Source organism: Lepidochelys kempii, chromosome 1 (assembly GCF_965140265.1).
Source record: "Lepidochelys kempii isolate rLepKem1 chromosome 1, rLepKem1.hap2, whole genome shotgun sequence".
NCBI lineage: Eukaryota > Metazoa > Chordata > Testudines > Cheloniidae > Lepidochelys > Lepidochelys kempii.
The window spans coordinates 260371890-260398529 of NC_133256.1; the positions used below are offsets into that span (position 1 = coordinate 260371890).

General features: G+C 46.0%; 1 protein-coding gene across 4 annotated transcripts; it reads right to left on the minus strand.

Annotated features, from left to right (window-relative positions):
• Nucleotides 1–4980: 4980 nt before the first annotated feature.
• On the minus strand, nt 4981–26050 carry CENPM (centromere protein M). 4 transcript variants are annotated; one of them, XM_073327233.1, is made up of 6 exons: nt 25649–26046; nt 24777–24856; nt 21179–21277; nt 19942–20021; nt 19338–19429; nt 4981–5244 (listed from the first exon to the last, which is right to left on the minus strand). In XM_073327233.1, the coding sequence occupies exons 1-6, from the start codon at nt 25703–25705 to the stop codon at nt 5215–5217; spliced, it is 438 nt and encodes a 145-aa protein (XP_073183334.1). In that variant the 5' UTR covers nt 25706–26046; the 3' UTR covers nt 4981–5214. The 4 variants fall into 4 exon arrangements, with proteins under 4 accessions (XP_073183334.1, XP_073183335.1, XP_073183332.1 ...); XM_073327231.1 differs by lacking the exon at nt 4981–5244 and adding an exon at nt 16551–17985 and having other exon boundaries at nt 25649–26033; XM_073327232.1 differs by lacking the exon at nt 4981–5244 and adding an exon at nt 17995–19059.
• Between the last annotated feature and the right edge of the window lie 590 nt (nt 26051–26640).

The following is a 26640-nucleotide window of genomic DNA, read 5'->3' on the forward strand; positions in this document are numbered from 1 at the left end:
AGTTTCTGCCATTCACCCTTCTTTATCTCACTTTGAAGGGATTCCCTTTCCAACCCAGGGCTGGTTTTTGCCTCATTACGGTGTGAGAGAGCCCATTTGGGGATCAGAGCTGTGGTTTCTGGGTTTATGACTCCACTTCTCAGCACAAGTATCAGTAAAACTAGAACTCTCCACATGGGCCCGTACTTAACGAACACCCTCCCCGCCTCTGTAGTTCTGAGCTACAGATATGTCTGAACATGGTGGATTATTACTCAGCATCACATGTGTTGTATTTGTTCATGTTACACAAATTATTTATTTTGCTTCCTTTTTGCAGCTAATCTGCCTATGCATTTCTACGGCCCTTTTCTCCATGGAATCAGAGCACCTCCATGTCTGTTATTTTGAACTTGCAGCTTCCCCTACTATTCCTATCTTGGTCTTCTCTTCACAGGTCTGCCAATGCACCTGAATCCTAATCTGCAGCGCCCTTTGCTCTTCCAGTTCCTGACTTCTCTTGAGCAGCAATATCCAATCATGCCAAACTGGATTTGTGATGTAAACAATTCCTGGCTAGAATGAGACTGAGACCCTCAAAACTCATGTCACTTGTGACCTATGTCATAGAGGAACCCATGTCTGGTCCAAAGCCCAGTGAAATTAATGAAAAGACTCCTACTGACTTAAGTGTGCTTTGGTTCATGCACTTAACACATTAACTCTTTTGTGTCATCAACAGCTCTTCCCTTTTTCTGCAACCAAAGCAACTGCAGGATGGATGGTTGTTTCACAGCAAGAGCCGTTATTCCAGTTGTTATTCGGAGAATCCTAGACCCTGGAGATGAAAGAAACCAGTGATGTCCCAGCTTGTCTACTACCCGCAACCCTCCCTTGCTTCTTCCCTGCAGCATATTCTTCATTGTTTTGTCCAGTCCTGTTTTAAATTACCCCAAGGATGGGATTTCACCACTTTCTTTGAGGGGCTCTTGTAGTTGAATAGATCTTAAATATTTCATGACATCTACTCTAGATTTCCCTTTGATCAGTTTCATCCACTTATTCCCAGCCTTACCCCTCACACCACTCTACATAAAGCTCCATAATTAATAGGAAAGAGAACATTTCTTCTCCAAATACACACTTGGGGTTGGTTGAGACTCCTCCGCAGATGAGACTCCTCTGCAGTGACCCAGGATATCTGTCAGCGATTCTTGCCTGATTCCTCCTGTCCTACAGCAAATTGCTTGGGTGTGAGAATCTTCTTATCTTTCCCCTCCTGTCACTTCTCACCGCTTCATATGTATTCCTGCTGGACTGCAGGACCATCCTGCAAACAAGAAAGCTGAGTGCAAGTACCTTTCAAACAGCAGAAAGCATTGTGGGAATGCTCTCGCCATGAGGCAGCACTCACGAAGGAACAGGGTGGACGAATGGCAAGAGGACTCTTACAAAATCCATATGGATGGTTTGAAAATAAATCATGCTGTACACATTTTTACGGTGTTGAGATGTTAAAAAAACTACAACAGGCATTTTTCAACCCATCCCCAAGTATTGTCAGGCTTCAGCATTCAAAAATCATGAGTGGCACTCCCCAAAATTGTGAAATCGTCTCAAAAATAATATATATAGGGTTCTTTTTCTTTGCCTTCTGGCTTTTGAGTCTTCCAGGTTCATTTGGATCATGTTTTCAAGCTTTTAGCCACAATCATGAGGGCTAGAAATGTACTTCTGCCTTTCAGTGAAAACTGGGATTGTCTTGTACTCACTTAACTTCAGGAATTGCAGCTTTAGCAAAAACACCAAACATCCTGTGACTCGCAACAAAATTGCAGGAGTTGATCCTATTAGGTTGGTAAAAATCCTTTCCAAAGCCCGAAGCCCCTGTCAAGTCCAGCTCCTATGGAACATGATTTAGCATTGCAGCCGAGACCTGAGTGAAAAAGACTCTCCCTGCCCTCCCGACCCCCGAATGCTCTCTGCTTCATTAATGTATGTTAGCAGCCCCAAGAGTGAGATGCACTTCTCCTGTGTGTGAATAGGGTATTCCTTTTTTTTTTTTTTTTGTAATTGACCCAGGGCAGGTGACTGGGACTAGGAAATAAAGACCATGTGGCACTCTGTGTGTCATGCCCTCATTACACATAGAGACAAGATGTTCAGGCCTGAAACGTCAACTGAGAGTATGGCGCAGCATTTCAAAGAGCCAGGGCACATATCCCATTGATATGATGGCTTCAACTGACAGGTGATTAACCTCTGCTAGGCCTCTTTAATAAACATCTCTATAGCCAACAGCAGTAATTCAGCCCCTGTAAGATGCTGTTTGCAAAACATTGAGTCTGAAAAGCTTTCACTAAATAGGAGTTCTCTCTGGTACAGCCTCAGTGTCGCTATATAGACACATACACTCATTCCAGTCCTGTTTCCAGCTCTCTGCTGAGTGTGTTGGATGCAGGAATCATGACAATGCTCATGCCCAGTGCGATTCCACCTCTGCAGACATCCTTCGTCATCGGGCTCCTGTGGCACCCACTGGTTTGGGGTGGTGTGATGAGTCAGAGCAGTAGGCTGCTTACACCCATATAATGATCAGCTACAATGCTCTTCAGAAAATCTTTCTCTGGAAATATGTGTCACCAGGCAAATGGCTTCTTTGCTCGCATTAATTTCACCTGCTATTGTCTTTTTCCAAGACGGACAATCACTCTATTTCCCATTGGCCTTCTTTACTTTCCCCGACCCAGTTCTTTTGTGTTCTCTCTACTCCAGTCATCTCAATGACCCTTGTCTCCTGTTTCCATCTCTCCTCCCCGCCCCACAACCCGCCACACTCCATCTCCCTCTGGCCATCTTACCCCTCCCTCTTTTCCTTCTTTCCACATCTCGCTCTTTCTTCTCTCTTCTGTCTTGTTGCCCCTTTACTTAGGGTAGGAGGCAGGATTCTTAGGTCCTATTCTTATTTCTCCCATGAACTAAGTACGTGACCTTGGGCAACTCACTCATGGCCAAATTTTCAAATGGGGGGGTCTAAATAAAGCCAGTTAAGTCCATATTTTAACAGCTAGGGCTGGATTTTCAATACAGCTAAGCACCCAACAGCTCCCATTTGGGCACCTTAACAAAAACCAAACAAACAAAAAATGGAGACGCTAATCTTTAGCCAACAGCACAGGATGTGAAGCTTGATGCATTCATGTTTGTAAAGCGTGCTGTCCACACACTGTGTTGAAAGCTGCCGCTGCCTGAATGCACATTGTTAATGATCAATAATTCTACCTTTTTCTGTCACTTTACCCAATTTCTCTCTCTCGCTCATCTTTTGAAGTCCTGTTCTGTCACTTTCAGTCTCTATCTGATTTTCTCTTGCCACCCTGCCTTAAGCCGTATTGTCTGCATCTCTTCTGTGGGGCAGATAGTGAGCTCTGGGTTCCCACTGAAGTTCACTCACTCATCGAAAAGCCCCATTGTCTTCCACGGAACTTTACTCATCTTTACTCATATGACTAACGACTTACCCAGGTGAACCAGGGGTCCACAGTACAGACCTGTATGTCAGGCCCTTTCCCCTTTGTCTCATGCATCTTTCTCTGTCTCTTTACTCTCGACGAACAACTAATCCATTTGGATCAGCATGAGTTAAACCCGGCTCAGCAAGTGGTTAATGGCTGTGAAAGGTTTGCAACTAAAAGTGCTACATGACAGGCAAATATCGATAATAACTCACATGAATAATTAAATAGCAGACGACTCATTGGCTAAGGAAATTCGCATTTCTCATCTTGTTTGTGAAGAGATGGAAGCCCCAGGAGCTTAGGAATCTAGTTAACCCAATAGTTTTTATTAAAGAAATAAAACAGGAAAAGTATAAAAACAGCAATTAAAAGTACGGCTTAGTTCTGGAGCTGGGAAAATCCCTCAAAATAACTTCCACTAACATTCACTTGAATGCATCAAAAATTGAATCTACATCAGCTGAGTTTGCACCCCATTATGTCTGGTCCCCACAAATATCTTAGCAAAGGACTTTACCGGTGGAAATAATCACAGAAAGAGGGAATTAAGGACCTGCTCCTGCAAACATTTACACATACAAATAATTTGACTCACACAAGTAGTTCCAGTTATACCAATGGGTGGGTAAAGTGACTTATCTGCACTTTTACAGGATTGGGCCTCTATATGTCAGAGAATATCCATTAAAAGTTAATGCTGAGTTTATCTACATGACTATTTGCACAGGAAACCTGATTCTATGGGCTTGTCTAGATTAGAAAAGTTGCACTGGTGTAACTAAATTGATTTCAAAGTGACTGAGGTTAAGTGGGGCAAGTTCCTAATGTAGATGCAGTTAAACTGGATTAAACTTCACTTAAAACTATTATTTCACCACTTTACCCTCACTTAAGTGCACTGATAGTAGGGTTCAAACCCCCGCTTAAAGCATAGATTTAAGTGAGGCTTAAATCCATTTGGGTGCATTGGAATGAGATCACTTTTAAAACAATTTAGTTACATCTATGCAACTTTTGTAATGAGCGCCAGGCCTTAGAGTTACGCTCATCAATAGTCTGACTCAAAGGCTGTGGTAATCAATAGGAGTCTTTCCATTGACTCAATGGGCTTTGGAGAAGGCCCCAAATCAGGGAACAGAAACAATTCTACGTCACGTAGGAGTCAAATCAAAACTAACCAACCCCGTTTGAATTTTGCATATTAATCACTTGTAACAAACTGTTCCCGGAAGAGCTGCAGACCAAAGATTATTCACAGGAATGCTTTGGTGAATATTGTTGAATAATGAGTATGTCAGAGAGAACAGTAAGGTGCTTGCGGACAATTTCCAAACAGAAGAAGAGGCTACATTGGCCAAATAAATTATTGGCTGCAGCTATTCACTCAGCTCTGTGCAGTCCATCTCCCCCCCATCCCCGTCCATTAGCATATCTGCAGCACCAGCATAGTCTGGCCACCATTCAGCACACGCTTCTCAGTCCCATTGGAGAGTTGGGGACTACTCACAGGCTTAAAGTTAGCCACCCTGCTGACCTGGGGCCTGCGTTGGTGATAGAATGACAAATCAGTGCTTCCGTGACAGCTGTAAAGTTAGAGTGGCAACTAAATAGGAATAACGGTAAGATGACCCTGCGAATGCTGGCATACTAAATGTCTTCCAAAATCAGCTGGCAATGCGTCGCTGCAGTTGTTATGTTAACTGATTCACTCTCTTCGTTAGCGTGGCACATCATGGTATGCTGCAATCTGATAGCAAATCAGGAATGGACAGTTATGACAAACACACAAGAACATCCCCCTCCCTATACACTGGGAAGACCTAGCTGGGCAAACGCTCATAGTATTTTATCTCCCACCGACACAGACCCGGAGGGGTCTGACCTTTTTATTTCCTACCATTTGGCAACACCCATCGAGCTTGTTATGCCAATAAAATATTTTGAATTTGAATTCGACTACAGGCTGCCAGGGATCAGATTACAGCCCAAGTCAGCCCCAGGAGCTTCAGCAGGGACTGTCATATTTCAAAGGGGACATATGTGCGTGTTTGTGTATCAGTTCACTTACACACCCGTTTTTGTTGATTGATAAGTAAATAAATGAACATCCTCAAATCTGAGTGATCACCTCTAGTATTGGCTGAAATTGTCACTACAGTTGTCTCTCTGTGGGCAAGGAACTAGTCGCTGCATTTTGGAAGACTTCAGCTGAAAGTTTAACCTTTCCCTCTTCTTTTGATGGGGTACAGTGAGACCGGGAACACTGGGTTCAATTTGATTTAGTTGTTTGTATCATCTCTTTGCTTAATGATACAGACAAAGGCTTCTTTGGCTCCTAGTGGCATAGGATGCCCTGGATCATGAATAGACAGAAATCCAGCAAACTCTTGGGTGTACACATGGTCTCATCTTGGCCCCTGAGGCCAGGTCAAGCTTAGACTTGGGCCAAGCTTAGCTAGGGTCTGCCCTTGTAAAGTGCTAAGCACTCTCAACTGTTATTAACTTTGGTGGGGTTACACGGTAGGAGCAGACTTTGTAACATTCCATTAAAATGAATTATCTGAAACATTTGGGGGCCAGATTCTGATTACAATCACACTGGTGTGAATCTGGAATAATTACATTGGCTTCACTAGAGTCACTTAGGATCTACACTGGGTATAACTGAGATCTGAAGCTGGCCCTATGTTTGGCCATGATTTCAAATGTCTGTCTGTTCTCTTTTGTCCAGCATCATGGTACATGGCCTTAGTGGTTAACATGGAGAGCTTATTCAGTTGTCAGGAAAGCAATAAGGTAGAGAAATTAGGTGGGGAAAAGAGAGATGGAGGAGTGTGCGACAATGAGGAGAAAGAGAAGAGAGTTAGGGAGATGGAAAGGGGATGATGTGCAGGAGGTCCTGCAGGTGGCCATGAACCATACAAATTCCTCCTTCCCACAAGGAATTTTCTGCCCTACTGGGTGAACTCCATTCAATTACCCAAAGATGCTTTCAAAAAGATACCCCCTTCCTACAGCACACAAGGGCCAGATCCTCAGCAAGCGTCAATCGGCATCGCTCCTTCGATTTCTGAGCCTTAGGGATCGTAATGGCTCAAGGCAGAACAAGGATTTAGCAAGGAAAAAGAAGGGATGCCAAGAGAAAGTACACTCTTTTGATGCTGTATCTGGGCGTGCCTCTCTGTCAGGAAGGTAGGCGCAAGAAGGTCTTACCTCCCTAATCCCACCTTCCTTTCCATACAGAGCAGGGAGGACAGTCCCTCTTTGAAGTCTAGAACTGAGGAAGTCCTTGGTTCTTTCCAGCAGCTCAAGAGAATATCAGTTTTCATATGGAATGTTGGCTATTAAAACAAAAGCCCAAATTCTGCTTTCAGATAAAGTCAAGGAGGTTGACAGGTGTGAGAGTAGAATTTAGCCTGAAATTTTTAACATACAGCAATATGTGGTTGTCATCATTTAGCCCAATGCATTGCCTAGCTGCAGGAGTGGTGGGTAGGTCAGAGATGCTGTGAGGAGGGTGCAAACATCTGGCCACTTTCCAGCACATCTTTCGGTTTGGCCCCTTCCCCACTCCTCTCATTCCCCTGATGGTTTGGATGGGGATTGTTCCCCACTGCATATACTCTGTGCTGGTTTGCATGGTTGTCTAACACCTTCTTACCTCCTCTCAGGGGTTCTGTAAGGGGCACATCCCCCTACCCTGGTTTGGGACAGACAGTCACAAGGACACAGACAGGACCAGATAAGCATGATTCTCAGGCCTCTGGAAAGAATTTGAGGCACCTTTCTGAGGGTGACTGATTAATTGCTCATTTAGTCTAATAATACTTTAAAGCAGAAATTTCCCTACTCCTCCCCCTCCCCCCGAAGCTCTCCCATCCTCCCTCCCGCCCCTCCCCAATGGCCAGCTAGTCGCAGTGTTGCTAATTTAGTCATTTTCCAACTAGATCTAGTTGTCTGGAAAATGTTCTAGTTGGAGAAAACTGTCATTTAGTTGTCAGTTGGAAATCTGAATTGAAATTGAAACATTAATACACTCTTTAAAAGCATATATATGATAAAATACTTGTACCTAAAAAAGCAAAACAGGTTTGAAAAGTGTGAACAAAGACTAACTTCCTCACACAGCTGTGCTTGCTATGACAATGTCGACACATTCGTTTCGGCCATGTTGGCTGACCTAATAATTTCAAATGATTTATAAACACCAATAAATCATAGAAATTGAAATGCTTGATGTTTATTGGTGTTTTATGATGTTTGAAATGTGGAGCAGAGAGTTAGCGCCAAATCGCCCTGCCAACGAAAACATACAGCCCATCTTTGCCCTCACGGTCTCACCCCTCAGCCTTTACCCCCCTGTAAATACGAACAAATGTCAATTTTTGGGAAAACACTGCTTTACGGCACCATCTAATTAGGATGGTTTTAACCCCTTGCTCTCTTGTAGCAGGGCAATTCAGCGCCCCTCCCCCTTGCTCTCTCTGCATCATTTCCTTTGTGAATCAGGCTCGGGTTTCCTCCACTTTTTTGCATTTCTCCTATTTTGATTATTTGGCAATTCCACTTCAATCAATATTCGCTCAATTTAAGACTAATTAGTATTAAAATCAGCCTTAATTGTTACTCACATCCTCATGGTAATATAACACTGGCCACATTTCAACTCTCTCATTGGGTGCAATGAACACTACAGCTGGCTTAAATGACTTCCTCCTTACCTGATTGAATCAGCAGCCACTCAAAAGAAATCCATACAGATTTCAGATGAGGGAATAACAGTTATGCACTGAATGTCTTAACGAGCAAGGGGGATTCAGCAGAGAACAGATGGTAAATGTACCAGTTGTATCGTAGCACCATCACTGTGTATCAGCCCCACATAGTGGATGGATAAAGCCTGGCAAATACCAGGTCCCTGCCCCAATGCATGTATAGCATGAAAGCATGCGCAGGTTGAGTACAGTACAATTCAATACAAAACACAGACAGGAGGCCCAATTACAGATTCAAGGATTTCAAGGCCAGGAGGGACCATGATCTTCATCTAGTCTGGCCGTTCTTAAACTGTAGGTCAGGACCCCAAACTGTAAGTCTCAATCCCATTTTAATGGGGTTGCCAGGGCTGGCTTAGATTTGCTGGGGCCCGGAGCTGAAGCCAAAGCCCCATCACCCGAAGCTGAAGCCTGAGAGCTTCAGCCCTGGGCGGCAGGGCTCACGTTACATGCTCTCTACCTGGGACTGAAGCCCTTGGGCTTCAACTTTGGCCCCCCTGCCCAGGGTGGTGGGGCTTGGGCTTTGACAGGGCTTAGGCGGGCTCAGGCTTCAGTCTCCCCTCCTGGGGGCAGGTAGTAATTGTTGTTGTTAGAAGGGGGCTGTGATGCAATGAAGTTTGAGAACCCCTGTTGGAGTCTGACCTCCTGCATAACACAGGCCAGAGGATTTCATCCTGTGATTCCTGCAGTGGAGGGAATTATTCTTCCCGGCTATGTAGGTGAATATTATCAAGCCCTGTAACTTGTGGCTGAACCAGATCATTATGCAGCAGCTGCACACAAACGACTCCTGTTAACTCTCCTCGGAGCAGCTCATGTGAAGTGGCTTCGTGATCAGACCCAGAACAGTTCAGAGTGTTTGTTTCAGGTCCCTCAAAGTCATGCCACTCCACTGGAACATCCACCCCATGTAGCTTGCGGTGACCGCACAAGCCACACTGAAGTCTCCCTGGAGCAAAGAATGGGCCTGTGGGGAGGAAAATGGGTGGGAGGATGAATTTGCCTTGTGGAGCCTAAAAAGGGCAGGGAAGGGCAAAAACCAGCACATTCCAGAAACTATTGGATATGTAAGTATTCCCTCTGTGCCCCGTCACTGCCCTGCCCCATCCTACTCCCCTCCCCCAGCCCCACGCATACACCGCAGTCTTGTTTGCTCTCAGCACAGCAACAAGTTGATGAAGGGGCACTGCTGAGAAAGGGGCCCTGGTACTGCTGAGAACTGGTGGGTGGAGAGACTGGTTAGAGAGAAGAATGTTTAAGATGGCTGCACCAGGTATAACTAGGGAACAACTGGATGAAAATGAGCAAAGGGTAAATATGGCATAAAAATACCCTGCATGATGAGAAAGAACGGGCCGTGGAACCGTCTCCTAAGGTAACCCGGCTTCTGCCAACTGCTAGAATGGTTTAAAACTAGATTGGACAAAGCCCTGGAGAGCAGAGTGTAGAGAACAACTGCATCAGCCCGAGGTATGCCTGCACGGTGAACAAGATGGGACACACTGCACTGTACCAGTCTTTTATCTCTCTCATTCTTTTGATTCTATGCCACGCTGCATAACAACGCATGATAATTAGTCACCTCTCTCCCAGGGGTGTTGTGAAAATTAATTAGTTGCTGTCTGCACAGTGCTTTGAAGATGAGAAGTGCTATCTGCTGTAAGAGCTATGGGCTGAGTTGAACACTGTTCTGGTTTGGGCTTTGCCTGCCAACTTTTGACAGCTATAAATAAGGAGATTGGAGGAGAAAAATAAATACAGACGTTTTAACTCACTTGAAACACACCGGAGCAGGGGAGCTTCTAGGGAGGGGCAGAGTGGAGAAATGATCAATGTTGACAGAAAAAAATAGGGACAGTGCCTCCAGTTTGTGTATTTTAAATGTTCATGATTGTCCATTTGCATCGCTGTTTTTGCAGGAAAGGTGCATGCAGAGACACTGGTGCTTTATAGATCAAGGAGATCGGAGATGGGTGAGCACCAGGTACCTGGATCCAGGTTTACGACTTCCCACTTGCACCTCTCTCTATATAAATGGACCAAACCCAAACAGCCCAACTGTGAAGGAAGTTTGGCTTTAGAACTGGATTCCAGCCCTGCCTGTTGCAGCCCACTCACTACAAAGACAGGACGTTTGGGTTCAGAGGTGGGGGGGGTGATGCCCATCTCTGTGTAACACTGCCCCGGCGATAAAAATATGCAGAGCACAGACAGCCCTGCTGCCATGGTGTGATAGGAAAGGAGATGGACTTTAAGAGCAGAGTTTGCTTTGGTCATCATCTCTGTGTTTGTCCTCTCACTACCTTCCCTTCAGCTCCTCTTCCTGTGCTGTCGGGAGCCCCCCGAGAGCTCTTTCAGCAGGGGAACACAGCTGCACCTGTGCTCAGGGGGAACAGCAGCCTGTGGGTATGTAAAATAAGGTCTCTCTCTCTTTCACACACTGCTGCCTTCGCTGAGCCGTGAAAGGATGTGTGAAGGACACAAGGGGAGGGCAGTGGCTTTCACAGCTGTCAATTACTATCATACCATTACAATGAGTGATGTTCTGTACAGGAAGGAGCCCCTTCTTTAAGCCCTCCAGTTACACAGAACTGAAGAACAGAACAGTACCTACAGCTCCTCCTTCCTCCAGAAGGACTCCAGTGGATTTTAGGGACTCTAATAGGGGAGGTAATAGGGCGTAGTAGCTGGTACTGCACTAGGAGTCAGTAAGTCTGTGTTCTATTCCCACTGGTACGGGAACACTTTTAATAGTGGGGGTGCTGAAAGCCAGCCCCCTTACCCCTGACCCCACATGTGGGGCTGGGAGTGAAGCCTCACATAAACTCATTTTTTTGTTGACAGATCCCTTTTCAAATGCAATGTTAATCACAGAACCCCCCCCACACCCCCCCTGGAGAAATGGATGAACAAAAGTATGTATGTACGTCATATAAACATGCCCGGGAGGAGCGGGATGCACAGAGCCTGCAGATCACAGGAGGCTGCCCAGCCCCCACTCAGCACTCGACAGCGTGGAGCCAGGACATGGCTGCCCAGCAGGGCAGGGAGGTGCTGTGGTAGCCGAGTCCCAAGAGGAACACATGAGCACCCGGAGGAACATGGGGACCAGTTTGGAGCAGAGGGACCTTCTGCACCTGCCTGGCTCCATGATGGGGCTCCCTCTACTGCTGGGGGCTGCTTCTTTCCAGAGCTGTGAGTGCAGTGGGACTCACTGGGCTGGGAGCTCCCCAGTTGGGGGCTAGGGAGGGTGCAGGAGACTGTGCCCCAGGAGGCAGTGACATGTGGTCCAAGAACTTACCGACTCTCCCCTTCCCTGAAGCCTCTGTGGCCTGGACCCAGCGCCAACCTGACGGCCCAGGCAGGGGCATCGCTCACAGCTACCAGGGCTCGGAGTCTGCCCGGGGGGCCAAGGGGTCCAGAGGTTTCAATGCAGACGTGCGGTGACATTTTGTAGAAATACATTTTGGTAATATTTCACAGTGCAGCACAGTCTCTGCTGCTTGCAAACCTGCCTTCTTGTTAGCAACTGCTGGATAATAGAAACTATTGGTTCGTAACTGAGGGGTTGCTAATAAGCAAAATCTGCTGCATGCACTAACTAGCTGGGCCTGCAGTGTCTGTACTCTACATGCTACCATAAGCATAGATGTACTCTCAGGAAGAGGTTTCAATTTCATTGCATCAGTAAATCCCGACAAAAAGAGTTTTCTCCAAATTTTTCCAGCCAATTCTGCTTTGCACTTCTAGCCCACTCTTCATGTTAGGGGCTCAAAGCCCTCTACAGATGTTCATTCATCCTCTTAACACTCTGGTAATTCACAAACACATGACCCCTGTTTTACAGATGGGGAAAATGAGGCATGGAGAGTTTAAGAGACATGCCCTAGGCCACGCAGGAAGTCAACAGCCAAGTCAGAAAAAGACCCCAGCCCTCCCACTTCCAGTGTCGTGCTACACTAGCCATTGCTTTCTCTTGCATAGGACTCATCCTCCCACCAACGGACAGCTAGGTGCAGGCTGTAAAGTGGCAGCTGTTCAACAGCTTAGGCTAGGAAGTGAATAGTGCACGCAGTGGAAACTGCGGGGGGAATTAGCCAACAGACCGTAAACAGCACAGCTGGAATTTGGCTGGGACTAAGCCCCCTTTTTGTACAAAATCAAAATTGAATAGAGAAACCAGACAAAAGGAAAACAAGCATTTTCCTTTTTTCTAATCAGCACTGGGACCTTTGTTTTGTGTGTCTTCTGGCAGTGGAGACGTGCAGCCATTCAGTGCCCTCTAACACCAGACAGTACCATCGGTTCAGCACCAACTCAACAGAAAATGCACCGCCCACCATCTCACTAGCATCACCACTGATTGCAACACTCAGGAGAGCAGCGAGCAAAGCTTCACTCACAAACATCACAACAACATCCCTCAGCTCATGTAGCCCCTGCACTGATTTTACCTAGCAAGCACCCTCTAGTACACTACTTGGGGAGTTAGATTATTTGGTAACTACCCTTAGTAGGCTTCAAAAGATAAATATTGGCAATATTCTTTAACAGGAATCTGAACTCATGCACTGTTCCCCAACCCCATACCAAATTGCAAAGGGTCCATATTTAACTCCCCACATCTGAACCCATCTCTGTGATTCTGGTTCCGGGTCAATTCCAAACCCAGGAAAGGCCTGTTTTCTGGGTCTGGTTTAGAACGGCTTATACCAGTGGCGCTCATACGGTTTTGACTGGCATAACCACCCGTATAAGCACTCGTATATTGATATAACTGTGTCTACACTAGGAGGGGTTTGATGGCATAACTAAGTTGGTTTAAAAAAAAATCACACCCCAACCAACAAAGCTATACTGCAGAACTTTTGAGTGTAGATCAAGCCTTAGATGTTAGTAGATTCATCCTCACAGCATCTGAGGGAGGTAGGGGACAGAGGCACAGAGAAGTGAAGGGCAAGATGGTGGAACATTGCACAAACAATTGATTTTCACTAGATTTCTACAATTTTGGCCAAATCTCTCATGAGAGTTCAACATGGTGGAGCCTAAATGAAGTCCTAGTTCAGCCTCCAACCCTTCCGTAAGCCTCATCCAGATGTGAATGCCACCTCCATAACCCACCTCTAGTAAGCATTAAACCTGTGCTTTGAGTCTGGATCAAGATATTTTTGGCTGTCTGGCCCTGCTCCATGACAGGCCTTGCTGTCTCCCATCTAAATCAACAGCCAGCCATTCCCAGACGTCTTTACATAGTTGTGGTTGTTGCTTTAGATGAGACCCAAGAACTTCTATTTGTAAAATGTAATGGACCTGAGAGACAGTGTCACACTCTCAGGCATGCTCCAGTTATCCTGCCAGTTATCTTACAGAAAGATCAGTTGATCAGGGCCCTAGGTAAAAGGAGGACATCCTTTCTAACCCTCAGAGAAATATTTGCCACAGGAAGGGGGGAAAAGAACAGTTGCTCTTGAAGGAGTAGAGATTCAACAACCTGTAAAAAGTCTCAGAGGAGAGGAGGACAAATGGGTTTCAACATTTTCTCTCTCCAAGGGCTGTGGTGAGGGAGGGCATACTGTACTAAAAACACATTGGGGTACACAGATTTGAGTCTGAGGGTAAAAAGGCAAGAATTGGTAACAGTCGTACAAGCGGGTGATAGCGAAGAGCATAGTGAGAACTTTCATCCCAGAGAAAAATTTTTGACTATCATTAAGGGTATGATTCTCTCACAGAGGTCACGGATTCTGTGACTTTCTGGGACCTCCATGACTTCTGCAGCAGCCACAGCAGGGGTCCCCTAGGGGCCAGAGAAGTGACCCCAATGGCCCCACCCAGCAACACTCCCACTTAGTCCCCGCCCTGGGTATTTTTAGTAAAAGGCAGGAACAGGTCCTGGGGAATAAACAAAAATTCACAGAAGTCCATGACCTGTCCCTGACTTTTACTAAAAATACCAGTGACAGAATCTTAACCTTAACTATCATAAAACACTTTAATAGTTTAAAAGATCTCACTGGGAGGAAGAGAATTCCCAGGAAAGTAAGGATATTACATAAGTGATAAGTGCAAAGTCATGCTTGTTGGGAAAAATAATCCCAACTATACATACAACATGATGGGGTCTAAATAAGATGCCAGCAATCAAGGAAGATCTTGTAGTCATCATGGATAGTTCTCTGAAAACATTTACTCAATACACAGCACTCAAAAAAAGTTAAAGTTAGGAACCATTAGGAAAGGGATAGATAAGACAGAAAATATCATAATGCCACTATATAAATTCATGGTATGCCCACACTTTGAATAGCAGTTCTGGTCACCTCATCACAAAACAGGGTATTTTGGAATTGGAAAAGGTACAGAAAGGGGCAACAAAAAACTATTAGGGGATGGAACAGGTTAAAGACTGGGACTGCTCATCTTTTAAAAAAAATAGATGACTAAGGGGGAATAGGATAGAAATCTAAAAAATCATGTTTGGTGTGGAAAAAGTGTTATTTATCCCTTCACATAACACAAGAACCAGGGGTCACCCAATGAAATTCATAGGCAGTAGCTTTAAAACAAATAAAAGGAAGTACTTCACACAATGCAGAGTCAACCTGTGGAACTCCCTGTCATGGGATGTAATGAAGGCCAAAAGTATAACTGGGTTCAGAAAAGAATTAGGTAAGTTCATGGAAGATATGTCCATCAATAGCTCTCAGCCAGGATGGTCAGGACACAACCTCGTGCTTCAGGTGTCCCTAAGCCAGTGGTCTCCAAACTGGGGTGCGCAAGATGATCCCAGGGGGTGCGCGGCAGCAGGAGTGCCAGCGGACAGCATTCCGCCATGTTTTTTTCTTTGAACGTGCAGAGCTGCCTCCACAGCTGGTGTTCCCCTCCGGTGGCCCGCCTGCGGCGGGTCTTCTGGTCCTGTTCCGTTGGTGGCCCGCCTGTGGCGGGTCTTCTGCTTTTCATCCTGGGGGTGCACAAGCCAAACAGTTTGGAGACCACTGCCCTAAGAGTCCAACTTCCAAAAGTGGAGATTGGACAACAGGGGCTGAATCACTTGAAATTGCCCTGTTCTATTCATTCCTTCTGAAGCATTGGGCACTGGCTGCTGTCAGACAGGATACTGAGGTAGCTTGACCACTGGTCTGACTCAGTACAGCCAGTCTTATGTTCCTAAACGACTCATCTGGTTTCTACTGTCTGAGTCACTTAAAAGTAGACTGGACAACTGTCAGGAGAATATAGTATAAGGAACCACCCTGCATTGGCTAGTCAAGGGAACAAAAGAACCTAACTACCCACCCACAGGAGTTTGCACCTGTGCTTCAAGATCACACTGAAACTTCTGACTCCTCCAAACTGTGTGCTTGTTTATTTCACGAGACCTAAAGGGAAAGCAGGGCTGAGACAGCATACTCAAAATATACAGGAGGAAATATAACCTCATTTCCTTTTTGGCACCACAATAATGCCAATAGGGACAAGGCCTTGGCTACTGCAATCATGATCCACAAAGCTAGCTGAAAATAGTTCACTTTGATTGAGCTGTTGTGGGCTTTGAATTCTTGCTGAATGGGCATGAAAATCCACACCACGCTTTCCTCCTATGAGTTGCAGCCATTGCTTTTGGACATAGCAACACAGCTTAACATTTTAGCTCTTTTGTTCGAGCTGACTGCTATCGACAACTCCATCTCCCTCCCCACTGTCACGGTGGATGTAGATGGGATTTGTGCACCCTCTGGGTGTTCACTCAGGCTCTGCACTTCCCTAAATCCTTTCTGTGATGACTGCCAACACGCAGCGCCGCTTAATCCTTCATTGCCACTGTTACTTTTTCCTGCAAGCTAAGGGGAGAGCACAGCACTTAAGGCTGGGACTCTGAAGTCATTAGTTCAGTGTAAGTGATCACCTCCCACCCCAGTTTAACGAAGGGACTTCTTTAAAGAGGTTTTTTTTAATTACAGAAAAATAATTTCCTATTCAGTATGGAAGAGTCTAAACCAAATGTTCATGAAGGCTGTTCGGCCCAGTTTATTAGGGGGTTTATTCCAGTGAAGAGGTTTTAGCACCATCTTGTGGATTGAAGTGGTAAATTGCAACACATCTCAAGTTAATACAACAGAAGCTAAACATGCTGGTAAGTACTCCTGCACCCAGTTTACACTGTTGGTAGCATCAGTGTAGCTACAGCACTGATGAAAAATACCTACTGTTTTCCCAACGCACCCACACTGTGTATCAGTGAATGTTACCAGAGAATAGAGAAGGTCTGGACTAGTTTTTATATTACACATTTTATTAACTTAATATTCCAGCACATCGTATCAGATTCATGGTGTATTCCAAGTACAATTACTGCTATTTGTGTCTTAACAAGTATAGTCTGACTTTGGGGTTTATATGCACAGTGCAAGTTTATAGGCATATCCAATCTGTAAGAAAAACATGTTATGCAGCATATTTATAGCCAGGTTAGCCACATTAAACCTTTCCACCTGTGAAGAAAGAGCAGAGATGGCCCAAGAGCCAAGGAAGCTGGAGGAAGGCAGATTAAGGGCCTGATTTTCAGCAACACTCAGTAATTCTGAAAGTTAGGCCCTTTGAAATCAAACTCTGTTAGAGAGGAACCATATTATGGATCTTTACTTTTAGAACTAATAATAAAACTCATTGAAAAGCGACTTCTGCACTTTTCTGTGTAATAGACACGTTCACCACTGCACTGAGCAAATCCATGCCCCATTCACACACCTGGACTATCAACACTCCCCCACCTCCTCTGATGCTCTAGTGTTCTCTCTGTCCTACGGAAACTTTTTGACTTGCAGTGGCACACCATTGAATGTGACTGTCAGACATGTTAGTCAGGTGGGGAGTTTACCTGCCAGGCAGTTTGCTGGGGCTGTATAACAAAAGATGACCATTCTTTCAAAAAGAGAAAAAGCCAAATTGCTGGGCCGTCTTCTTTAAGCACCCCCACCCCCCCGCTTAGATATTTGGGGATTAGAAAGGCTGGGCCAATCTTTCTTTGCATATTCCCCAACTGCTGTATGTATGGTGGCTGCTAAACTGGCTTCCTTCCTTCAAGGGGCTTTTTGGGTAAGTGTCCTATTTCAATCTGAATATTGCAAAACTCTTCCTAATGCTTTCCTATTTTCTCCCTGGTGAAATAGTCCATTGGTACTAGGTAGAGAGCAGGCAGCAGCTTTCCATGACTGCTGTGCCTCTGAAGTACACCTACGTGCCACGCTACACATGGACCTAAGGACAGCGGCATTCTCCCACTTCCCATACAGCTTTCAGAAGGCTACAGAGCTCTTGGTCACTAACAAACTGGGCTCATTCAAACTGGGACCTAGGAGCAAAAGGAGATTCACTAGTACGGCTCCAGCGACCACCCACCAAAACAGGAACCAAGCCTTTCCTGTAAAGGTAACAAAAGCAAACAGCAGCATGAGATGAGCTGGCTTCGTTACAAATCAACAGAAAAAGCGTCCCAACAAGATTCCCATTTCAGTCTATTTCTGCAGCTTGAAACAGCATCAAAGGGTGCGGACAAGAAGAATGGCAATGGATTTACATCAAGGTTACTCATCAATGGAGCTTTTCATCAAAGAACTGAAGAAGAGGGCAGAAACCCCCGGCACGTGACCAGCGCAGATCTGCAACATCCGGAGCAGCCGCTGAGCTGTTGCAGCTCTGATTCCTTCAGACTGGAAGCAGACAGAGGGAAAAACCCAAAAGTTATTTAAAACGAAAGGGATGGAAAAGAAAAATCTAGCTGGTGCTGATGCGCAGGCACGAACCAAAGTTAAGTGGGACCCAGAGCAACCAGACATGGAGGTTCCCAAACCTACTTGTCTAGGGCCAGTGGGAAGGAGGGGGCAGTCACAAAGGTTGAAAGCCTCTTTGAAGAAGTAGTCTTCCCCCAGTCCTTCAAACAGCAACAGCTAATAAACCCCCCCAAAATACACATCAAACTGCAGGGATGAAGTATGTGCCCCTCTAGGAGTTGCTGTGCCTTCCTCTGTAGAGCTTGGGAAACAGGAAGTGTTTTGGATATGCAGGCTGGAGGGCAATTGCGTAACAGATGGGGATGGTAGCTCATGTTTCACAGCAAGGGGACAGAATGTTTCAGGGAACTGGTGTATTGGGGCTGCATGTCTCAGAGGGGAAAGTCCATGTGGCAAAGAAGTCAGCTAGTTACTATCAACCTTGTAGCTATCAAGATGTGGGCTTCTGATCACCCTGATCACTTTGCTTATCCCTTTACATAAGAATGGCCATACTGGGTCTGATCAATGGTCCATCTAGCCCTGTATCCTGTCTTCTGACAGCAGCCAATGCCAGGTACTTCACAGGGAATGAACAGAACAGCGCAATTATCAGTGACCCATCCCCTGTCGTCCACTCCCAGCTTCTGTAAGTAAAAGGCTAGAGAACTCAGACCATGGGGCTGCATCCCTGACCATCTTGGCTAATAACAATTGATGGACCTATCCTCCATGAACCTATCTAGTTTTTTTGAGCCCTGTTATAAATTTTGGCCCTGCACATCATCCCCTGGCAACGATTTCCACAGGCTGACTGTGTGGTGTGTGAATAAGTACTTCCTTTTGTTTGTTTGCTTTAAACCTGCTGCCTATTAATTTCATTGGGTGACCACCGGTTCTTGTGTTATGTGAAGGAGTAAACACCACTTCCCTATTCACTTTCCTCCAATCCTTCGTTGGTTTAGCTGGTCAACTCTATAGGGCTGGGATTGTGTTTTCCTGTGCTATTATGATCTAAATAGAGATTTAAATAAAAGCAAGAATAAGTTTCTAGAAGCGCATTGACTCCACTGTCTACATTTTGAGTGGCTGTGAGAATTTGGTCTTTGCAATCAAAATATACAAGCAGTATACACTGCTTTTAGATTTAACCACACACCTCATCATGATTTATTGCTGACATACCAGATATTGTGAGTGAGTAGGAGGATTTGCTGACCCCCATCTCCTGCACCCCACCCCCACACAGCTCACTCCCCTCCTCCCCCAGTCACAAAATTAAGCATCCTTACATCCAGCTCACAGAACAGGACAGGGCTGCAGTAGAGGTTTCCCAGTTTCCGGACAGCATTCATTTCTACGCTGCAGTGATTCATCCTACCAACTTCACCAGAGAAAACAGGAAGGCATTAGGGAGAGTTTTGCAATATTCCACAGCCCATGCCCAGTGGAGAAGAGCACTGAGGAATGTTTAGTTCTACAAATGATCCAAATCTAGCATACAGCATAGTCCTCATAATAGCAAGGCTCATTCAGGCAATAATGAGCAGGTCAAACAGAATGGCATGGAGACTACCATTAAGAAAAGTCCATGGGAAGACACTTTGCAGCTCCACACAAATCAATCTTGCAATTGATATCCATGGGGGCAAGGGCAGAAAAGAGATGTCTGATTGGAGGAACTGAAGGGAAGGACCGAGTGAGGAAAGAAACATGTTCTGAGCTGGGAAAAGAGATGAGATTCACCAACATTTAAAGAAAAGCTTCTGTGACAAGCTGTTGGCTTGTTTTGTTTAAGGTGAAGCCATTCCAGGGGTTTTATGGAGTGGAATAAGAAGTGATGAAACGCTGGAAGGAGGAGGAGAAAGAAAAAGGTGGATACTTGGCCATACATACCTCCTGTGATGAGGAAGCACACTTTCCCGAGGAAGAAGTTGGCATCTATGTGTGATAGTGAAGCTTCAACATTCCTAAGACTGATGGAAAGGGAAAGAAAAAGCACATCATATAATCCAGTTAAACCAGAGGTTAGGCTAGTGCTAGTACCAACAGCAGCATACCAGGAAGCCAGAGCAGCACAAAAGGAAAGACTTTCAAAGGCACAAATGGCAGATGGACATCCACCTCCTACTGAAAGTCAAAAGAACTTGGGTGTAGCTGCCGTTTATGTCTTTGAAAGTCTCTCCCCTTTGTGCTTAGATAGTAATGATGGGTGCGAGAGAAGCCATGAGCTAGACAGAAAGGAGAACAAAACTCAAGAGTAAGAGGATACTGTTCAAATGAATATCTTGGTGGAGATCTTTAGAGGAACCTAAGGAAGTCAGGTGCCCAGTAGGATTTGGATGTCTAACTCCTTTAGTCTTCACTGAAAATCCCAGTCCTTGCATTTTCTAGTGACTCATCTGGATGGCTGTCCAGTGTGACCTGTTACTTTTGAAGATCTGTCTGAGTCCAGAATCAAAGGTCACAGATGAAGTGGTTTTGGCAAAACCTCTTACCTTTCCCACCAATGAGGTTTTATCCTCATTATAAAAAATACAAACATGATTGGATTTCTCTTTGTATCAACACTGAGGTGCAGTGGGTACAGCTGAGCAGTGTAAGGGATAAGAGACAAAGATCAAAGATCATGTTAGTGCTGCCGACTGACAGAGCTCCAATCCCACAGAAGGACCTGGTTTAGCAATGCCATCATAAAGGGTCCCTGCACACACCATTGACTCAGGTCTGACTGTTAATTAAGATTGTTTAGGGTAGGCCAGCTATCAGAACACCGCAACACCCACCACCAACTTGTATGTTGTTTCCATTTTACAGATAGTACATTTTCAGATTTCATGCACCTGACTCTGCATAAGAAGATTATTAGCTCGATTGGGAAGAAAATCCACCCTTCTTGGTATGGCAGAGCACTGCACAATTAGCTGTGTTATAGGAAAGCCGGTTTCACATAATTTATTCATTGCCATAGGCAGGATAACTGCTGCAGGAATTATTGATCTGTTCTACTACAGCAAGTCCAGTGTTTGAAAGCCAATGTTGCAGGTGCTGAATCAGTTTACCCCAGGTTAAACTAACAACTAACTCCTTCCTCAAGTTCTCCCTCTGCTGTTCCAGCCCCTTCTGCATTTACCTGTGTTTGCTTTGCATGTTAATCATAAAGGCAATCAGGTCAATCCGGGGCCGGACATGATCTCTCTCAGCAGGTAAAGGGAGGGAGGTTGCCACGTGGCTGAAAGACAAAATAAGTCTGCAGGTTTACCCAAACTGAATGGAGTGGCAAAGCAGAATCCATTTCACCAGCCACCTACTTCGCTAGAATGGTTAGCAGGAGCAGATTTAGTCCATGCATTTCAATGGCTATAAGCAGTTGATGAGACTCTGATTAAATGGCACGCCTGGTGTCCCCCATAAGCCTATTCACAGTCAGTAACAGCCATAATTGACATTTGGTAGCATAAACTTGTTCCCTTCAAGCTGCTTAATGAGGCCCTCTTGTATGACAATAGTTTTCTCCAAGGATTTGTACTTCACTCTTCCCTATAAAAGCCCTAGCAAGGTATCAGAAGCTGTGTGCTGTTAGAGGTCCATCTTTCAGATGAGATGTAGAACAGAGGTTCCAACGCCTCGCAGTCATTAGTGACAGCAGGGTTGTTTTTTGTTTCTCCTTTTTTTAATTGTCAGAAGAAGGGTGTTAGCCCTGGTCTCCTTGATCAGCTTCAAATCTAGGAGCTGTCGTGGTCTTGTACCAGATATGGACTGGCTACAGAGTTTACTTCTGAGCCAACTACACACCAGATGTGTTCATCATCCTTTAATGCTCTGCCAGCTATGGCTTTCGTTAGTTTAAATAAGATATTTTACACATAGCACACCTAGTAGCTGAACAGTATAATACAGTTTGTCTTTCTATTACAATAATTACATTTTAGTGGCCTAAAATTTCTCATGTAACTACAGCTGAATGCAGCACTGTACTTCCTTCGCAACACTGAATGTGTAGGATAATGTCAGTAAATAGTGCTTTGCATTCTACATCAGAGTCTACTTCAGTAGCACTTGACTACCCTGTAAAGCAGTTGTTTTCAAACTTTTGTACTGGTGACCCCTTTTACATAGAAAGCCTCTGAGTGTGACCCCTCTTTATAAATTAAAAGCACTTTTTATATATTTAACATCATTATAAATGCTGGAGGCAAAGTGGGGTTTGGGGTGGAGGCTGACAGCTCACGACCCCCGATGTAAAAAACCTTGTGACCCCTGAGAGGTCCCGACCCCCAGTTTGAGAACCCCTGCTGTAAAGTACCTTGAGGTTCTGTAAGTTAGGAGATACAGTATTTTTTTACCTATGTATCATGAAGAGAGGGTAGCATCTTCCCAGTTAAAACGCCTAACCAGCTCTCTAGGATACGTCTAATGATAGCCACCCCTGCAATGCTCAAAAAAAAGGTGATCTTTTCGGCTTCCAACCAAGTGCGTTTTGTGTGTTGCTAAGGGAGAATCTTTTTGGCCAGATTTTGAAAAAAATTGTAAGTCATTTCTGAGATATGAGAGTTTAAAAATTAGGGGTGAAAACTATATCTGGAAAATACTTTTGTTTGTAACACCATTTTTGACAAAAATGATCTGGCCTATAAACTTCAGGTGACATTTATGGAAAAGTTCAGAAACAGATATACTGCCTTTTATGATGTTTAAGAAGCGGAGCTGCACATTTTGGAAGGTCTCCATGGCTGAATTACAATCAGAATGGTTTGGAGGTCTCCAAAACAGTTGATAATATCTGGCAAATCTTTTATCTTTTTAACACTTACAGCTTATAGGTATTTGCTAGGTGATGCATAGGTATAAAGTTAAGTAATGCAGTGGTCTTACAGGTCTTGATGCTTGTAGGCCAATAGTTAGCTAAATTATTTAGGGCATAAGGTCCAAAAAACTTTAAGCCTAAGTAGCTAATAAAGACCAACCCTAGATCATAAGATATCACAAGACAGAATGTGGTAATGACTTAACAGCTGACCGGTAACCACAAGATGCTAGTTTATGTCAGCTTGAGATATTTTAAGCTAGAGACATCAGCAGATGTCTGACCAGAAGAATGCCATGTAACCTGGTTGTATCCTGGCCTGCATGCTTGGGGAGATGCCAGGGTGATGACCATTGATGATGGTGGTAATAGTGAGGGGAAAGAGGATATCTAAACACTTCAGGTTGGTCTGCAAGGGATGCTCCACTCATTCTGTATTATATCTACCTACCTTGCTTGGATGGACTGTTTGTGATTTTGACGACTGTGTTAATAAAATTATACAAATACACGTTTTCCCTAAGTGTGAGCGCTGTCATTGCTGTGCACATTGGAGCTCCCAGCTGAACAGTAATTCTGATAATACTTGGCCTAACCTTGGGACAAGAACCTACCAAATTCCAGAGTGCTAACTGCGGAAACTAAATCAGTAATGTATTCACCTACAATCAATAGATCAGGCAACACACTTGCCAATGGATTTGAATGGTCCAAACAAGGTTATGGATTTTGGAAGTTTCTCAGGAGTTCTGGTGGACAATTACACTGCTCTAGAATCACTAGTGCTGCAGCAGCGAGAGAAATATACCCTCCTCCCAAAGATCCGAGTTAATGCATTTCCTCTTGTGGATATAATTGCCAAAGTCATTACATTAGCAACGAAGAGAATTCCCAGACAGAAGTTATCACATAAGCTGGAGTTAAAATTTCAAATGCAAATCAATAACAGGAGGAGGAATAACATATGCATAAAAGGGTGGGTGTAGGACAAGAATCACAGCTAGTGGACATTTTACAAGGAAACCTGAAATCTAATCAGTTTAAAATAGTGTCAGGCACTACACCTGCCTGATTCCCCCTACTGATTTCAGAGTTTCCATTTTTGGATAGAAGACCCATACACAGACAAAAATTCTATTTAGATGCTTATACTGCACCGAGCACTGATCTCCAAGCACCTGGGCTACATATGGGCTATCAGGGAGGGCAGACAGACTCGTGCTAGCATACTAAAAACAGCAGTATGGCTGTCATGGCACAGGTTGTGGCTTGGGCTAGGCACCCAAGCTCAGACCCAGCTGACTGTTGCCACACTGCTATTTTTAGCATGTTAGCTTGAGCAGAGATAGTGCAAGTCTGTCTGCTCACACCAGGAGGCATTCTCCCAGCTGCAGGGTAGACAGTTCCACAGAGAGCTAAGTAATGCACAGTAAACAAATGAAAACAAGTACTCTCCCCCTTTAATCAGGTGTGGACTGCTATTTCCTGAAGAAAATGCAACTTGTCTCTTGTACATACACCTAAATCGTACTGAGAAATTGTAACTTGCAGTTGCACAACTACATCTATGCAACATTATGCTCTGGGGGTTCAGAAAAGCAAATTCTATCCTTGAAGTGAATGCCCTTGGAGTCCACTTGATTCATTGCTACCACCATGGAGATTGCACCTGTGAGTGAGTTTCCGGTCTCCATTTGACAAGTGTAGGTGCAGCCCTACCAAATCACTATCCATTTCCTGCAGCACCTCAGTTTTAACTTAATCTGCCATACCCAATACTACTGCCACAAGCCTATCTGACCAGATCTGAACTTGAGGCAGAGTCTACAAGAAGAAAAAAAAGAAGACACAAATAAAGCTTGGCAAAGAATAATTTCAGAATTGAATTGGGAAGATTTTTGTTCCACCCTTTCCCGTCACTTACATATTTATCTTGAAGTTTTTTTTCTCCTTAAGAATTGCCTCTGCTAGCTGCTGCTGCCGCCTTTCATCCGTGCCCACCAACTGCTCAGGAAGGGAAAATTACTTGTAAGAGATGCAACCAGAAGATGGAGGTAAGTCACTAAGTGACTAAGGCTAATGCCCTTCAACTTGAGATGTCCCAGGGCACATTATGAACTACAAGGCTCGCAGAAGACAGTTCACACACAGGCAGCCACCCGTGAGGCAGGATAGGGCAGCCGGTTAACAGCACACAGAACATCTGGGGAGAGAGGTTTCAGCCACCTGGCCCTGGCCCTACCCTTTGGGCCTGTGCCCATCAGACCCCAGGCACACGTATCCAGTTGTGCAGGACTCTCAGGCCCCTGGCACTAGGGGAACACCTAGCACGGGTTAAGGAGAACAGAGGCGACCAGGGGGTCAGTGTTGTAGCCCAGCAGAGGAGGTATCCTCAGCAGTGCCGCATCCCCCACGGTCAGGCTGGGGCTCGGGTACCATCCACAGGCCACACATGGCCCAGGCATCCAGTGACCCTCCCCAGCAGCCCCTGCTCCAAGCGCGTTCCCCGTCCAGGTACTGACCAGACACGATCCTGCAGAGCCAGAGGGGAGGGCACGAGACCTGCCCAGAGGCGCTCTGAGGGGCGGGACAAACAAGGCTCCCCGCCTATCAGCACAGCCCCTGGGCAGGCGGGGCGACTTGTTTGCATATTAAAATCAGAGCACCAATCAGGACGTAGGGCATGGCCAAAGCCGCCGAAACAGGCGGTTATCTGGAGGGATGCGGCGGTAACGGCGGCGGCTGGTCCTGGGCGCCGCGGGAAGGGGACGGGGCGCGGATTCTTTATGGACCTACCAAGATAACGGCCGAGTTGAGCGTCGGGAGTTTATCGAAAGGCCTCACCAGAGACATCACCGCAGAGTGCCGCGCGGGCTCTGCCGCGCCAGGATTTCAAACCGCCGCCACGTTCTGCGTCATCACCCGTCGGACCGCCCAACGCACGTAGCGTACGCGGACCGAGATCACTGCGCATGTGCGCCTATGCGGGCGGGAGGGAAAAATAGTGTGAGGTTGAGCCGCGCGCGTGCGCGGCTGTGTGTGTGTGTGTGTGTGTGTGTGTGTGCGCGCGCGCATGCGCTCAAGAATCACGTCGCATGCTATGCGCGCGCACTTCCTGCGTGCGGCGTGAGGGCCCGCGCGCTCCTTGTGTGCGCAGTTCGCTTTCGTTACCCTACTTCGGTCTCCAGACGCGTGACTGTCTGGCGCGCGCGTCACTCCCCCCCCCCCCACCGTGCTGCGTGCGCAGCGCAGTCTCGCTGAGGGCGAGTCGGAACCGTGTTACTACGCATGCGGCTTGCGGCGGGCGGCAAGTGTCTGAGGTGGCTGGGTTCCAGCAGCGCGTTAGGGGCGGGGGCGGTTGGCCCAACAGACCCGCTTTGGGGCGTGCAGGGCTCTTCTGGGCCGCGCCTGTCAGTTCCCTGGCCCAGGGTTTTCGGGGGGGGGGCAATAAAAGCTGCTGGCCCCGCCTCAATAGGATTCTCCTCGCCCCTGATGCCTGTAGCCTGGCTCGTTAACCCGGGGTGAGCCGGGGCACGTGATGCTGGGGCAGGCTGAGGTCAGGTTCTGCCCCCACAAGCTCACCCCACAGCAGTGGCTCCTGTGCCATGGGGCTGGGCCCAGCTCCCCACTCCAGCCTGTTGGCTTTCGCCACAGCACCAGGTGATGCGTGCGTCTGTGTGCAGGTGAGGCTTTCCCCCGCAGTGCCCTGCGCCTTTCCTGGTGCCATTGGGTCGCCTGCCCCAAGTGGGGCTGTGATGGGCCAAATAAAATGATCTGGCCGGCCAGAT

Excerpts from the sequence above, each read along its gene's own strand:
- CENPM (XM_073327231.1), bottom strand. The coding sequence starts at position 25,705 with ATGTCTCTGGTGAGGCCTTTCGATAAACTCCCGACGCTCAACTCGGCC. Across the intron at positions 24,857-25,648 it reads TCAACTCGGCCGTTATCTTG|TTGGTGGGCACGGATGAAAG; the intron begins GTAGGTCCATAA and ends CTTCCTGAGCAG. Across the intron at positions 21,278-24,776 it reads AAAAACTTCAAGATAAATAT|CCACGTGGCAACCTCCCTCC; the intron begins GTAAGTGACGGG and ends TTTGTCTTTCAG.